This window comes from Pteropus medius, unplaced genomic scaffold (assembly GCF_902729225.1).
Source record: "Pteropus medius unplaced genomic scaffold, Ma_sr-lr_union100, whole genome shotgun sequence".
NCBI classification, from domain to species: domain Eukaryota; kingdom Metazoa; phylum Chordata; class Mammalia; order Chiroptera; family Pteropodidae; genus Pteropus; species Pteropus medius.
The window spans coordinates 16,416,988-16,433,097 of record NW_024350319.1 but is presented as its reverse complement, the minus strand read 5'-3'; the positions used below and the strand labels follow the sequence as shown (position 1 = coordinate 16,433,097).

General features: G+C 35.8%; 1 protein-coding gene across 2 annotated transcripts in view; it reads left to right on the top strand.

The window, feature by feature from the left end:
- The window catches only part of DDAH1 (dimethylarginine dimethylaminohydrolase 1), a 207,043-nt gene that overhangs the window by 161,533 nt on the left and 29,400 nt on the right, over positions 1–16,110 (top strand). For both annotated transcript variants that reach the window (XM_039838728.1, XM_039838729.1), the window contains exons 2-4: positions 6,220–6,319; positions 12,211–12,284; positions 13,087–13,206. In XM_039838728.1, the coding sequence (XP_039694662.1) occupies positions 6,220–6,319; positions 12,211–12,284; positions 13,087–13,206 (294 nt within the window). The remainder of the gene's footprint in view (positions 1–6,219; positions 6,320–12,210; positions 12,285–13,086; positions 13,207–16,110) is intronic.

Genomic DNA, 16,110 nt, shown 5'->3' with positions numbered 1-16,110 from the left:
GCTTCCCAAATTAATTAACCTTAGTTTGTCTGTGCTTGGGGGGAAAAAAAATTAGAATCTTTAGAAACCAAACCTAAATTCAGATTGCTGCAATTTGTAGCCTCTGTCCCTTCATTCTTCCAGAATGTCTGAGTCCACATTTTTGTTCAAACAAAGTGAACGTAATCTGTTTTTAAGAGATATTGTAGATTTTCACAGTCATTCTAACATTTATTTTCATTTGACTGCATAGTAGATATCTAAATTATCTTTTTTTGATACTAAGTTCAAATCTCAGCTCTGCTGCTATAAGAGCTTGGGCAAGTCAATTACCTTGCCTTGGTTTTCTCATCTATAGAACAGAAATAATGCTTGTACTAGTTTCATCAGATTCTGAAGGTTAGATAAGTTAAATATGAGTTCATAGGAGAGTGTCTGGCACATAGGAAGAAAATATTGTTTGCTACTATATTGCTAACTAAATTCCTCCTAAGAGCTTTGTCCTAAAATTGGAGTTCAAAAGAGGATTCCAGTATGTTTTTATTTAGGAATTTTTAAGACTGAGTCATTTAGTATTAAACCTCTTTTTGATCTTTTTTTTTTCTTTCGTAGTTTTGGTTAGTTTTAGTCATTTAATCAGCACATGTGGAAAAGTTAAGGAATTAACCACTGAACATTCTTTGAACATGAACCTAAGGCATCCCACAGTGAAGGGTTGTAAATAATATACAAGCCATCCTTGGTGAACATTCCTAATGTGATTTGTGTGTTATGTTCATTTTACTTAGCATTTTAATCACATTGCACCTTAGAATTTTAAGACCCTCACATACAGAAATGTCATCCATCTCTGATAGGAAGAGATAATGGAATCCAAAGTCACCTTGGCATAGGATCTCGTAATACCCAGTGGACTTAAATGTACAGAGTTGGAAAACAGAAGGTGTGTGCTCCAATTCTGATGAGGCTGTGCTTCATGATGAGACCTCATGAGAATCATAATCACACAGTGCAGTGAACATGGACATGAACATGGACTTAGAAGGCTTGACTCGGCAAGACAGTCAACCTCCCTTAGCCTCAGTTCACCCATGTAAAATAGGTATACTAATGCCTACCCTTCTTACCTTTTGGAGTTACTGTCAGCATCACAACAAATTTTTCATTTTATGGTCATTATTTTTCATAAGATATACCTGCCCCATTAGATTGTTAAATTCCCAAGGACAGGGACTGTGGTTTCGTGGTTTTTATTATTATTATTAATTATTCTTTGTGGCCTGATTTAAAAAAAAAAAAGTTGGTATCCACTAAATGTTTATCAAACTAAAATGTTGATCAAATAAGAAAATATATTTGAAAGCATGATACGGACGTTAAAAATTGTTATAAATTCAGCCAAATGTACTAGTCCAAGTGGCCACAGGACCAAAGATGTGCTGATTAACAAAAAACATTAAGGTGACATAAACAAATGAAATGCGAGAGCCTTTTGAGTTTGACCAGGACAACACAGTGTAACTTTGATGCACCATCAGGCCAGCTACCTTTTCACATGTGAGAGCTGTCACATCAGCCTTTTGAAGAGCTTTCTCTGCATGATCTGTGTCACACTTAACATTAAAAGACAAAACAAAATCAGCAACAAGTTGAGAAAATGAAAACATCTCCAACTACCAACTACCAATGAAGCTAGGTTGCTGCAATTCATTTTTTTAGCGCTAGATGAGTATGAATAGGATTACAGTGTAATTTTAAAGCTCTTATAACATGATGAGTTAAAAGGGACTCAGAACACTTAAATGGGCATTGAAACTCTAGTGCTAGTGATGGTGATAGCGCTCTCACCACAGGGCAGAACTGTAAGTGACTGAGACATATTGACCGCAGACAGGCCACTGCCATGGGCCTCATTTGTAGTCATAACATCTGGCAACTAATTGAGCAGGAGCAGCTAGAGAGAAGCAGCTTAGTACACAGAGGTTGATGCAGATTTTTAATAGAGTCGCAGCACAGAATTGCTCAACAGGCCTCACGAAAACATTCACGGCATCCAAAGTGAATGTGTGAAACATTCAAAGTGAACAATATGTTTAAAATACGCAACAAAATCAACTTTGGACAGGGCCAACTGGAAAATATTGATATCTAAATAGAGTATTAAACTAATTATGGTGTTATTGCAAGCTATCATGAATAAAAAACATATAAGGTTTTATATTTGTTTTGGTATTTTGTGTTTGGGGGAGATTTTGCAAGAAGAACAAGAGAGTTGGCATCAAAAGAGTTTTAGTTAATGCTGAAAATGGTATGTTTTTATCTTTTATTCCTTTTTGAAAGGTAACCAGAGTCCAAACCAAGCACTGAATTAATTTAGGTTAAAATAACAGTGATCTCAGCAACTACTAGTTTTGAGCACAATGTGCCAAGCACTAAACTAGGTGCTTTTTGTATATTAGCTTATTTGTTACTTGCGTACTCCCCGTTAGAAAACATCATCCCATTTTCAGATTAGGAAATTGAGGCTCAGAGAGGTTAACTCATTCCAACTCACATAGCTAATAAATAATAGAGGCTGTATTGAAATCCCCAGTTCTTTCTAATCGCCATGAGAACTCAGAAGGAGAGAAATGAGAAGACAGGCTGACGATGTAAACATGATAAGACAAATAATGGAACAGAAATGAGAGCCATAAAAAAAGATAAGAAGAGAGTAGGTTAGAAAATGTAAGAAAAGGAGACCAGGCATTGAGAAAGAGAGGGAATTCTTTAGACTGAATCCTTTAAAGTAGCAATGTCTTTATTAGTAACTGTAATTATTCTGTTTCATCTCGGCTGACACTCTTTTGAGTCCTGTGGGACATCTTACTAGACAGGCCCACTTCCCACCTTATATAGTACTTCCAGGGGCTATTTCAAAGCAGAGATTATACAAGAAATCTACCACATAGCCTGACAGCTTCCAGGATCTGGAAGGAATCAAATTGGATTGATTTAAATTTCAATCTGTCCTCAGTGTTTGTGCTCTAACTTTACATGGGCTTTGTAGAAAAGACTAATTTTAATTCACTGGAAAGCAGATGAGATCTGTCATGGGATGGTAAAACACAAGAAACTTGTCCAAATTAAAAAAAGAAACAGCTTTCTCTCGTGGGTCAGTTTCATAGCACAAGTATTTGTCACTAGGTGCACACAAGCTGGTATTCATCAAAATAATAAAAATTGTTTCTAAGGTTTATTGAGCAATTACTATGTGCTAAGTGCTTTAAAATGTATTTAATGGTCAAAAGGAGTCTAGGAAGTTGGTACTGTTATGATGACTAACCACTCATTTTAATGATGTAAAAACTGAGGCTCAGAAAGTTAAACAACCTAAGTCACTTGGCCAATAAGTAGCAGAGCAAGGATTTGAATCTCAGGCTCTTGATCAGTACACTATACAGCTTTTCCCAGTGGAGTAACCATGAATGTATAACCCCGAAATCTCTATATTTTTTGACTATAGTACTCCAAGAAAAAAAGGCAGGGGGGAGGGGCAGAGGGAAGGAAGAAGGAAAGGAAAAGATAATTACCTCGAAAACTAGACTAGCTCTTGAAAAGAGAGATATGGGTTGAGTTATTGGGAGTAGGGGTGTTCTGAACCCACTGTGGCAGAGAAAAAGTCTGTAGCAAAGGGTGGGAGGAAAAAAGATGAGGCAAAAAAATAGGAGCGTAAAGTAAAAAGATGAAACAATGCATGTAGAGTAAAAAGAGAAGAAAGGTCTTGTAAATCTTTAGAATAGAGTATGAAAATTATATAACTAATTTTTAAATAAATTAATGTCATTTCTCTAATTTACCCTATTTATTTCTAATTTCATTGGCTAAACTGACCCGTTCAACTCAGCCTTTGGAATTAATACTGTTTGTTCTGATGGTGTCTCAGCGAAAGGTGGGTGTGTTATTTGGTCTTTCTTTTTTCCTCTTGAAAGTTATTTAAGTCAGCATTAACCATGGCTATGTAACCACAGAAAGGGCAGTATCTTGAAGGCTCATGGTTTGGATCTTCTCCTGCAAAACTTCCCACTTCTATCTATAGTTATGTTTAGTGTTTTACCTGCCAGAATCATTGGCTTGCTATGGGTCTGTGTGTCAGGGCAACACTGGGCCTTGTTTGCAGCCGAGTTTTTCTGCTTCATGAAACCCTGGTGCCAAGAGTATGCGGTTCTCAATGGACATCCTCCGGTTTAGTCTCTTGTTTCTTCTCCAGAAATTTCCCAGTGGTTAGCATTGCCAACTTGATGCCATATGGTCGTACAAATCTCAAAACCGTTTACTTGATGATTAAAATTTTTTTTTTAACTTGTGTTGATGCTTAAAATTTTTTTTAACTTGTGTATCCCCTTCATTCTGAAAGTAATAGAGTGTCATCAGTGTTTGTGGTATAGACCTATCTTGATGACTTTGTTTATATAGATGTGACTGAATATTTTTTTTAAAAAGTACTGCCTTTGCACAAAAGCCAGTTTTTTCATGTCAGTGCAGCTGTTTTAACTTTTAAGAAACCACAAGCATTTTATCCTCTAAAATTTTAATTTGAAAGATGTAGGACTTAAAGAAATACAATGTTTCTGAAACTGGTATATGTTAGCCTCTTAACTTGTGTTCTCTTTAAACTCTTAAAGAGTTGAATAAAGTTCCTGAGTTAAGTTAGTTATAAACTTTCACACCAAAATACATGTTATTGCTGAATATCTAGTAATCTTTGAAATGTTGTTATAACAGAAGCAGTAGCATTCATAATAAAAATCAAAAGGTAATAGTAGCTCAGTTTTCATGATCGCTCTCTAAGCTGAGTGAATTTTCCATGGACACAGAGGCAGATGCCAGAAACAGTTGTGTTTTCCTGGATTTGCTGCAGCCCAACTAGTCATGGTAAATGGTGTTTTGCTTCTTTTCTATGCTATAGCAATGATTTCCACTTCCTGTTACATAGGAAAACCTATTCTGCTGTTAAAAGAGGTCGCTAGATGTATTTATTACAACGTTAAGACCATTTTATCCATGGAAATAATTTTTTATTGTTCTGAGTCACTCTGGTTTGTGGAATTTTTACATGAGTTCCAGGACAAGGATGAGATGATATATTTATTTTATTTTGTATCCTCTCTCATATGTTTTTTGACCGTATGAATGTCAAGCTTGTTGTCAAAGTATTTTCACATTTTTATTACTTTAGAAGTTACTCTGCTATATTTATTTATGTCTCTTAAACTCTTCATTGACAATTCGCTATGTGAACTGGGCATTTATTTTGGCAGCACTACTTGCTTTTCTCAGTGTCATGTGATCTCTTGTTTTGCCCTTAGCCCCAATTTATGTCTTCTCCATGTATGTCTTTACCGTGTTAAAGTTTATACGAACCTTTAGAAATATTTAAATCTTTTTATTGAGCTGCTGGAAGGACTTGCATTAAATTGTGAACTCCAAAGAGCATTTGCTATGTCTTAAATTTTTTTCTTGTATTAAAGTAAATCTCCTTAGAAGTATTCCCTAGTTCAGCCCAGAATATCTCTTCTGCTTGAGACTACAGCCTGGAATCATAGAAAGTCCCTGAAATTTATTTTCAAATATTCTTTAGTTTGATTGCAATTATTGTATTTGTTAATCTCCTCTAGGGATCTAGGTTAAATTTAAATAACAGTTCAGATATACAGAGAAGGCTTAGACATCCCGACATTTCAGAAAATATCTGCATAGAAAACAATGACTGTCCTTTTGAGTGATTTTAAGGTACTGGTTATTGTCATTGATATTCCTTCCACATATTACTCTGAGTGTGTGTAATTCTGACTGACTTAATGTTTAAAATTAAATCTTGTGCTTTCTGGCAAGGGTAGGAGGATTGGTTGTTCTGCCTCCCACCTTTCTTGACTCATGTGCCCTAACTAGTCACTCTTCCAACAGTATCCTAACTAGTCAGCCTCCAACAGAAAAAGGGACTATAATGTTGACTTGAGCTTAGACTAGAGGGAACAAAAAGGGAGAATTTCTAATAGGTAATTTCTTCTCTTGCAAATGATTATGACTAGTCCAGACTATACTACATATGTCCATATATTCTCAAGGGGGTGTGTGTGTGTGTGTGTATGTGTGCGTGCGTGTTTGCACATGGGGGCATGATTCAATGTTCAGAAGTTTTAGATGACTGGTTTTCTTGTTAGAAAATGGTAGAATATTAATCTGAATTATTTTCAACAGGTTGACATGATAAAAGAAGCATTAGAAAAACTTCAGCTCAATATAGTAGAGATGAAAGATGAAAATGCAACCTTAGATGGTGGAGACGTCTTATTCACAGGTATAGTTGTATTTACTTTTTGCGATACAAAAATATTTCTAATATCTGGCTTATATTCTCTTGTTTAATTATAGATTTTTTTTAATTACCAAAGCAAAAATGCTAAATGCAGAGAATTTGGAAAATACAGAAAAGCGCAGAAGAAAAGAAAACAAAAATGAACTTTCATTCAAAGATAAACATTTCAATATTTGGGTGTATGTCCTTTTAGTACACTTGTATGCATATATTTACATATATTTTACAAGAATGTTATCAGTATATACATATCATTTCGTAGATTTCGTCTACTAGTTCTTCTCTAACGTGAGTTTACGGGTTAGTTTTGCCTTGTGTGACAGTATATCTGGTTTGCATTTAAAAGATTCTTAATTCAAGATGTTTCATTTACAAATAATTTTCATTCCAGCTGGCAAGATGAATTTAAATAATTATCAATGAAAATTAACTTGGCTTAATATCAGATGAATAATAGCAAAAGTCAACAAATATGAATACCTAATATTATTATTGGTCTAACTGGAATCAATTTTTACAGTAGGTTTAATATAACTACTAAAGAAATAGTAATTTCAGCATTTAACCTTTCCAGCTCTTTATGATCCTATTATGATTTTGTAACATCATGTGCTAAAATCTGGATCCTCAGATTCAATCTAGTTGTACTGATAAGCAAGACAATCAATAATAATTTTTAATTTATAGTGAGAGTTCATTATACCTTACATATCAGAGAATTAATATCTGTTTCACACATGTAGCCTTAACGGCAGAGGCTGATCCCCAGAGATCTTGGAATATAGCCCCAGGTGGCCCATTGGAAGCATGAAGCTTTATGGAAGTTTAATATTTTAGACAATGTGAATTTTTTATTGAATCCCGTGTATATAGACAAAACATAGCCATCTTCTTTTTCAAATAAAAGTAATGTTTTGCTTTACTTACATTTTGATATAATGTTCCTGGAGGAGGAGGAGGATTTATCCTGTGACATTTGAATGTCCCATACCTATGGGTGGGATCACTGTGTTGCTGAGCTACAGGGGCCACCATTCTTATTATAGGTTTGTGAACAGTATCCCTGGGGTTGTGCACTGCACAACTTGTGCTACCACTGTCAGTGGCAAAGGCCCTGCCTCTGGGGTTTGGTATGCATACCTATTGAGCCAAAAGAACACAGAACAAGCAGTCAAAGGGGCCTACGCTTCATTCTCGACTCCAGATGTGTCCAAGCAGACTTGGGCATTCTTTGAATCTGCCTAGTAAGTTCCCCTTAGAATATTCCTTGTGTCTCCCATTGATGGCACTTTCATTCTTTTTGGCAGCGCAGAACAGCAGCGTGTTTCTTTTAGAAAATAAGCTTTTGTGAAAAGCTAGATATGTAAATCACATTTCCTGACAATAAAACTCCTTTTTACCAGAATGTACCCATTTAATAAATTACTTTTAAACAGGTACTGATAATATTAGAACTACAGCTTAAAACAAGCTGTATTCACAGCCATTTAGTTATCTTAACAGATGAACTGAACAGATTCCCTAAAATCTTCTCAGTGTTATGGCGTAGCTTATACCAGGAACTTCTTCCATTGGTTAAAGGTCTTTCTACAGCATCTCAAGCCTGATGTTTTTGCTCCAACTTCTAAATAGGTACTAAGCATTGAGGCTTGCCTTTGACACTATCTGTAAACTTTTTTGGGGGGTGGGGTATATTTAATATTTAAGCTAATATCTTAGAAGTTATTTTATTCAAAGCTGAAATCATATTGGAATATTAAGAGCTTTATCTGCTTAACACCTCATTTGCACCTAATATCTGGTCTGGCATTCTAATTCCTACTTCTCAATTTTTTTTTTCCTTTTAAAAAATTGTGGTAAAATACATATAACATAAAATTTGTCATTTTAACCATTTTTAAGTGTGCAATTCAAGTGGCATCGATTACATTCACAGTATTGCACAACCATCACCACTCGATTTTTGAAGTAGGCAGAGCGGGGTAAGAAACAAAATCTGTAGTACTTTCACGTGTTCTGTATCCTTTTCCTGCTGTAACTCAGCTTCATTAATTATTGATGAGGAAATGGACAGAAGGAGAGCAGCTTTCCAACTCCAGTTCCGCTGGGAAATCTATCGGGTGAATAGCTACTGGCAGAAGTTGTTTTAATCCTATTTCTCTTAAATAGACACCATCAGTTTACCTCAACTTTTATTTATTTTTGTGAAAAATGGAGCATATAAGAAAGAGTTATAAAATGTTTATGTACAGTTTAAAGACCAATAATAAAGTGAACACCTGGGTGCCTACCACCTGGCTTAAGGAATAGAACATTGCTAGGACCACAGAAGCCCAGTCCCAACCTCTCTCTCCTCCCAGCCTGAGGTAACCACTGTTCTAAGTTTTGTGTTAATCACTGTCTTATCTTTCTTTGAGTCTCACCTCAATGTATGTATTCTTAAATTATGTGTTGTTTAGTTTGACTTCTAATAGCTTTATGTGATTAAAGTCACACTGCATTGTCTTGTGAGATTTTTCTGCTTTTGATCAAGTTTGATACATGTAGTTATAGTTCATTCATTTTCACTCTTGTGTGGTATTTTGTGGTAAGAATAGACCATGATGTACGTATTCATTTTCCTGCTGATGTATATTTGAGTGTTTTTCAGTTTTTGTCTGTATCTTCAATGCTGCTATATACATGCTCATGAGTGTCTCCTGGGGACATGTATAAGAGTTTCTCTAAAGTAAAAAGCTAGAAATGGAAATTCAGGTGAAAAACTTTTTCTTTGCTTCAATGAGATGACTATATAATTTTCTTCTTTAATCTATTGATGTGGTTAATAACATTAATTGATTTTCTGATATTTGACCAGTCTTGCATCCCTGGGAGGAAGACAAACTTCATCATAGTATATTCTCTTTTTACTATAGTGTTGGATTTAGTTTGCTAATATTTTGTTTAAAACTTTTGTTTCTGTGGCCCGTAATTTTTCTTTCATGTTATCCTTGCTTGGCTTGGGTAAAAGAGTTATATTAACCTCATAAAATGTGTTAGGGAATATTGCCTATGTTTCTATTCTCTAGAGTCAGTATTATTTGAATTGCCTGTTCCTTGAACTTTGATAGAACTTACCTATAAACAGACCTTGTGGGCTGGTGCTTTCTTTGTGGAAAGATTTAAACACTTTTTTTCTTCAGTGATTATGTGATTATTGAGGTTTTCTGAGTGATTTTTGGTGAGTTGTTTTCTAAAATTTTATCTATTTTATCTAAGTTTTCAAATATTGGGTTACAAAATTAATCGTATATTCTAAATACGTTTTAAGCTTTACGGCAACTATAGATATGTCCCTTTTTCATTCATAATGTTTATTTGCGCTTTTCTTTTTTTCTTGCCAAAGATTTGTCAAATTTTTAAATCTTTTCGAAGATTGAACTTTTGGCATTGTTGAACCTTCTCTTGTGTGTTTCCTGTCCTCTTTCTGTTTCTACCTTTATTTCCTTCCTTCAGATTTCTTTGCTTTTAATTTTGTTCTTTTTTCTTACTTTTCAAGTTGGAGTTTTGTCTCTTTAATTTTGAGCCTTTCCATCTCTTAAAGCTATGTAACTTTTCCCCAAGTTCTGCTTTAGCTGAATCCTTCATGTTTTGAGATGAATAGTTTTGTTATTACTTCTAAATGTTTTCTAATTTCCATTATGATTTATTCTTCTGCTCGTTAGTTGAAATAATGTAATAATGTTTTTTTAAAAAAATATATTGGCTATTATTTTAAGTTGCTGGGACAAAGACTCAAACATATAACTTATCTTTCCTTTATGAATTCTGTTTCAAGTAGACCAAATACTTGATTGAGGAAAGTTTTTCTTTTTAGAAGTCTAGCCAGTAAATGTAGATCCCTAATAAAATAATGGATCAGTGTTCATCAAAGGATGTTAAAATCTTTATACGAAAGCTTGATGGGGAACTTCATATAATGGAGCAATTAGGCTGATACCACCTGAACACACTGATCACTCTAGCATCACTGAAACTGACAGTCAGTCATGTGCTTCATGATGTGGTGTAATAGAAGCATAACCCCACCATCGAAGTACTCCTATCGAAAAAAAAAAAAAATTGAACAAGAATCTAATTAAGCGTCTACATGAAACTCTGTTTATGGAAAACATAAAGCATAAAGGAACACTTTAATGTTAGATGATACACAAGGAAGCAATCAGCCAAATGCAGAATGCAGGATAGTCAATAGGACAAATGATTGGTTTCTCCTATAAAGAATGAGATGAGGAAGGAAAAGAAATTAGCATAGAAGAATATACCTTAAGAGACATAACAACCAAAACAAAACTTTTTAGTATTTCAGGAAGGCCCTTTAGGGGATCTAACCCACCATACTGCCAGAAACAGAAGTCCAACTTACTTTTAAAAGAAAATGCAGTTTGCTTTTCTTTGTCCTTTTCGATCTCCCTTTAGTCTTTGCAAATGGAAATAATGTGCAAGACCCATTATAAATTTGTTAAAATTTGCATAATGCATTAAATGTTTTTCTTAAAAATTATGTATAGGTCTAATTTATAAATCTATTTTATTAAGGAGATTTAATTTTTTTAAATCATAGCTGATGATTTAAGTGAGTCCACTTTTATTCAATAAAAGACATTTTCCTAACTTAAACCTTAATTTGCATGTAGTGAATTTTCTTAAGGGACAACGCAGTCATACTATTACCAAAAAAAAGTCAATTCGCTACCAAAGATTCCTGTGTCTGCCAACAACATGAGCCATTAGAATTTATCATAATATCATTTGACATATGTCATTTACCCCTTTTATAAGTATGACATAAAGATTAAAGTAGTAACATTTGTAAAATTTATCAAGCAGTTTTTTCTACATGGCTACTCTTCTACTTTACCCTACTGTTCTGGGGCAAAAATATGCTAATTTATCTTTGAAGAAATTTCCCCTCCTTTCATGTAGAATTCTTTCCAAAGAATTAACAGAGGGTAAGAATCCCCACATTTATGTTTTGCCAGGCTCTCTCTACTCTAAATTGTTTGTTTGCCTATAACTAGGAGACCATTTTTATTTAGTGTTTTGCCTTCTGAGAAGGAAAATCACAGTATTTCAGAAAAGCCAAATTAGAAGAAAGTTCTGTCCTCCTAAACTTTAATATTTATAGACAGGCATCTTAATCTTTTGGTTTGAAATAAATAGGTGTATAGTTTTAAAGACAGCTCAGACCTGAAGCTCAATCAGCAGTAAACTCACTTTACCAGGTGATTTCTTCAGCCCTTATATCATCATTATAAGAAAAGGCATCCAACTTTATCAAGAATATCTAGTGTCGTTCTTTTAGGGGAAAAAAAGAAGCACTGCTAACTTGTCATTGCTATTACTTAATTTCTGATCACAGATTATTAATGTATTTAATTCTATTATTTCCTAAATAAAAACTTTATTCTCTTATTGTGGTAAAATATACATAACATAAAATTCACCATCTAACCATTTTCAAGTGCACAGTTCAGAGGCATTAACTATATTCACGTTGTTGTACAACCACCATCACCCATCTCCAGCACCATGTCACCTTCCCAAACTAAAACTTCATATCCATTGAACAGTGACACCAGTTCCTCTTCCCCTCAGCCCTTGGCAGCTACCTTTCTACTTTCCACCTTTATGAATTTGAAAAAGTTTATTTCTAAGGGCAATAGTTTGAAATCAGATTTATGTAAAAAAAGCAGGGGTCAGAGTATAAATACGCCTGCCTTCTGTGGTAGGAAAGAACTGTGCAATGCTTTAAGGTTGTTATTTATAGATAAATAAATAGTGTGCCGTCACTGGTGCCACCCGCTCACTATGTTCCGTGACATTTATTATAGGCAGAGAATTTTTTGTGGGCCTTTCCAAAAGGACAAATCAACGAGGTGCTGAAATCTTGGCTGATACTTTTAAGGTAGGTAAAAGATAATTTATGCCTGGCACAGAATAATTACTTAATAAATATTCATAGACCCATTAAATCAATAGGTCATGAATAATAATATTTACATGTCACTGGCTTTACAAAATAATTCCTAATATTTGTAAGTTTACTAGAATTTTAGAAGTTATCAAATTCAAATTTCTCAATAAATAGGCTTTATTGGGCTACCCAGCAGCACCAAAGTTATCATGACCTCTGCTTTCTCCCAGTGTATAATCATACAACACAGATGTTTATGGCACAATTGATGACTTAAAAAAAAAAAATCCAGAAACCAAATTGATCCTAACATGAAATGTGGATTTTTCAGACTGGAATCAAGGATCACCTGTACTTGGGTGCCTACCATGTGCTAGAAGCTGTTCCAGGTGTTGCCATACATCCTTTCAGGTTCTCTTTACTCTATTGCTCATTAATAGGTGGCTCACCAGACTGCTTAGGAATTGCGAGAACCCCCATGAAGCTCTGTTACCCCATGAAGGTGTGAGGCTGTAGTTTGCACAGGATATTCAGGCACATCCTTCTGCAGTAGCCCACTCCAAGCTCAACTAACAAAGCTGTTAACACACACACCTGGAAGAAGGCTCTGTACTTCCTTCTAAGACGCAGTCTTCATTTAACTGGCAATACCAAAACCTGTGGGTTCCAGTTTTTCTTCCAGATATTTAGGCCCCTGGCAGCCTCCAGAGGAGCAGGCATGTTTCAGGCAGGTTTAAATCAGTTTTAGAATTATTCTGCAATGCCAAACTGCTTGTTTCTATTGTATGCATAGGACTATGCGGTCTCCACAGTCCCAGTGGCTGATGTTTTGCATTTGAAGAGTTTCTGCAGCATGGCTGGGCCTAACCTTATCGCAATTGGATCCAGTGAATCTGCACAGAAGGCCCTCAAGGTAAATACAAAACTAGGCACCTTCGAAATGCAGGAAGCAATGCCTGCCACACAGTTTTTCTAATTTTGTCTGCTAGGTGGGCAGCAAGCAGAGGTGACAGAGAGAGAACAAGCTGGTACTTGAGCTTTCTCTGACATGCACTGTCATGACCTCTCATTCATCAGGAACTAGGAACACCTAAATGCAAGAAAAATTCTTCACTGACAAACCACTCTTACTCACACACCACGTTTCCTAGAAAGGCCATGATTCAGAATAACAAACACCAAAGTCATCACAGTGATTTGTGATGAGGGTGCCACCAGGAGAGCTCTTTGTGATCTTTGTCTCTTAAGTCAGTAATTCGTACACAAGGGGTCATTATATTATTTTTATCCTTTTGTATATCTGAACTATTTTATGACAGTCTTTTAGGAAGCCATGATTCAGAAGTACCTAAAAATTTTAACTTCTTCATATGCATTTAGAATACTTAAATTTTAGGACAGGAAGTTTTCTCATTTCACAGTTGAGAATAGGAAAGCCCAGAAAAATTACGACTTGTCCAGGATTACACAGCTAGATCAAGAGTGGAATTCATTGATAATGAAGAAGGCCTTCCATGTTACAGTACTTTACAGTTCAAAAACATTTTCTTTCTCTGTAACTAACAGCCCCATGAGATGATGATGCTAAATAAGGGCAAACACCATGTATGTTTTGCTCACCTATATATTCCTTTATGCTTAGCCCACAGTGAACCCTTAATCAATATCTGGTGAATGGATGGATGAATGAATGAATGAATGAATGATAGAGGTGGTATTATCTCCATTTTGTAGATGAGAACTAGATCAAGTGACTCACCCTAGAAAGTGGGCTGGGACTACCACCCCTTGCTCTCTAGTGGTCCTGCACAACGGCTTACGTGACTTACTAAAGGATCAAAGACAGAAACTCACTTAGATAAAGAGAGAAAATCTGTGTGCCCCAAGGTGCACAATTTATTTATTTTTTCCTATCAAGTCTTTACTCTAGTACCACAGTGCTAGACTTGGTATACTTTGTGTGGGAAGCAGTCATTGCCTCTCAATTGCTGAATTTCTCCTATTCATCATCTCCAGTTTCTTCAACCAGTTCACCTGGCCTTTCTGTCTTCCTTTCTCAAACTGCATCATGGATTGTATTTGTAAGACTTTTAACAATTGTTGCTGAACAATCTGACTCAGAATTTAAATTTGATGGCTTTCTTATGTTTCCTTTAGAAAATGTCTTTTATTCTGCTTCATCTGGAAAGCTTTGTTAATTTTGAGCATATGAAAAAGATGGTGTCTGGAAAGAGAGAATTTGATGAAAGGTGTCACTCAAGAGTCTAGGAAGATTATTTTTCTCCATAGGGATTAACTGTGGTGTTTATCCATGGTTGGTCTACACGTGTCTAAAATTGATTATAAGGGAAGCAGAAGGCTGAACCTGGCTCATACTGTGCCTTTATGTGAATTAGAAAAGAAAAAAAACCTTTTCTAGGTAGACAAATTAGAAAAAGTAGCCCCATTTGCCATTCTGGATAGACCAGGTTCCTAACTCAAATATCTTGGTGCCCTAACTCAAATAGTCCAGAGAAACTAACACATAACAAACTAAGAGATAATACGATATGGTAAACTAGCACTATGTTATATGAAATAGCTCTAACTACCGTTCAGAGAAGAGAAAGGAGCTCCTTGAGGACTAGATATTCAGAGAAAGCTTCATGGAGAAAAATGGGGCTAGATGTGGATCTTAAAGGATTTTTGGCAGTGGGCGATTCAGTGAGAGATTGTTTCAGGTGGAGACATGGTATAAGCAAAGACTGAGCAAAGTACATACATGAGATCCGAGCAAACTGGTCCAAGTAATAAAGAGTTTTCTTATGGGCTCTCCTGGAGATACAGCTGGATGGGGCAGGTGATGTCTGAAAAGGTAGGGACTTAACAGTGTGGAAGAGGATGAGTTTATGCCCATGAAGCAGGAATCTGGGTACCCCACAAGGCTCTGAGCAGAAGGGTCTGTATCGCTTCAGAGACGTTGGATCATCATTCCTTTTGCAAAAAAGAAAATTTTACGGAGAAGGCCCTGCGGTTAGTAAAGAGGACCACTGATGACCTAGAAAAGAAAGCCAAACCTTTATAATCCTCTTTCCTGTGATGTTTAGTCGAGTTAGTGTTAATAGTGTTTGCTCTATCCTTAAAACCTTCTGTGTCAGATGTTATAAATAAGCCTCACTGACTAGAAAGGCATTCTGTGGAGATCATATTTCCATCAGCAAATGTGCTTCCTAAACCAGGGGCCTGTGGAGTTGGCAAATGCCCACCTGCCATGTTCCTAACATCAAAAAGGCCCTCTTACCTTGCAGTGAAAAACAGGAGGACAAACCAAACCGAATGATGAGCTTTCTGTGAGGGCCTGTTCTCAGGTCAACGCTCGGTGGGTCAGTGAGATCCAGATTAACGAACTGAACTGCTGATGGAGAACATTTTTGTCTTCTTTATTAGAACAATCAGTGAAACTAGTAGCGGGGTAAATCCTACTGCTTATTTGGAGACATGAAAGCGTGTCGGTTTTATTTTTATCATTTCACAGGTGAAAATACCGAGATCGATTGAAATAAAGCATTTCGAATAGGATCTTATGGTTTCAGAATCAGATTTCCTGGGTCTTGATTCTCCTCTTCCTAGTCGCCCACCCCATCCCATGTGCATTCTTTTTCTATTAGGAAGTCTTTCCTATTATTTCGCCATAGATTGGTTCTAGTGGACCTTCCCCTTTCTCCTCCCCTCTCTCCAGTTATCCCTTTCTTCCCATTTTTTTGCTGGGATCCAGGAAAGATGTGAGTTCGGTCCCAGATATGTTTTTCCCTTGCAAATCTTCATGTTCAGTCTCGTC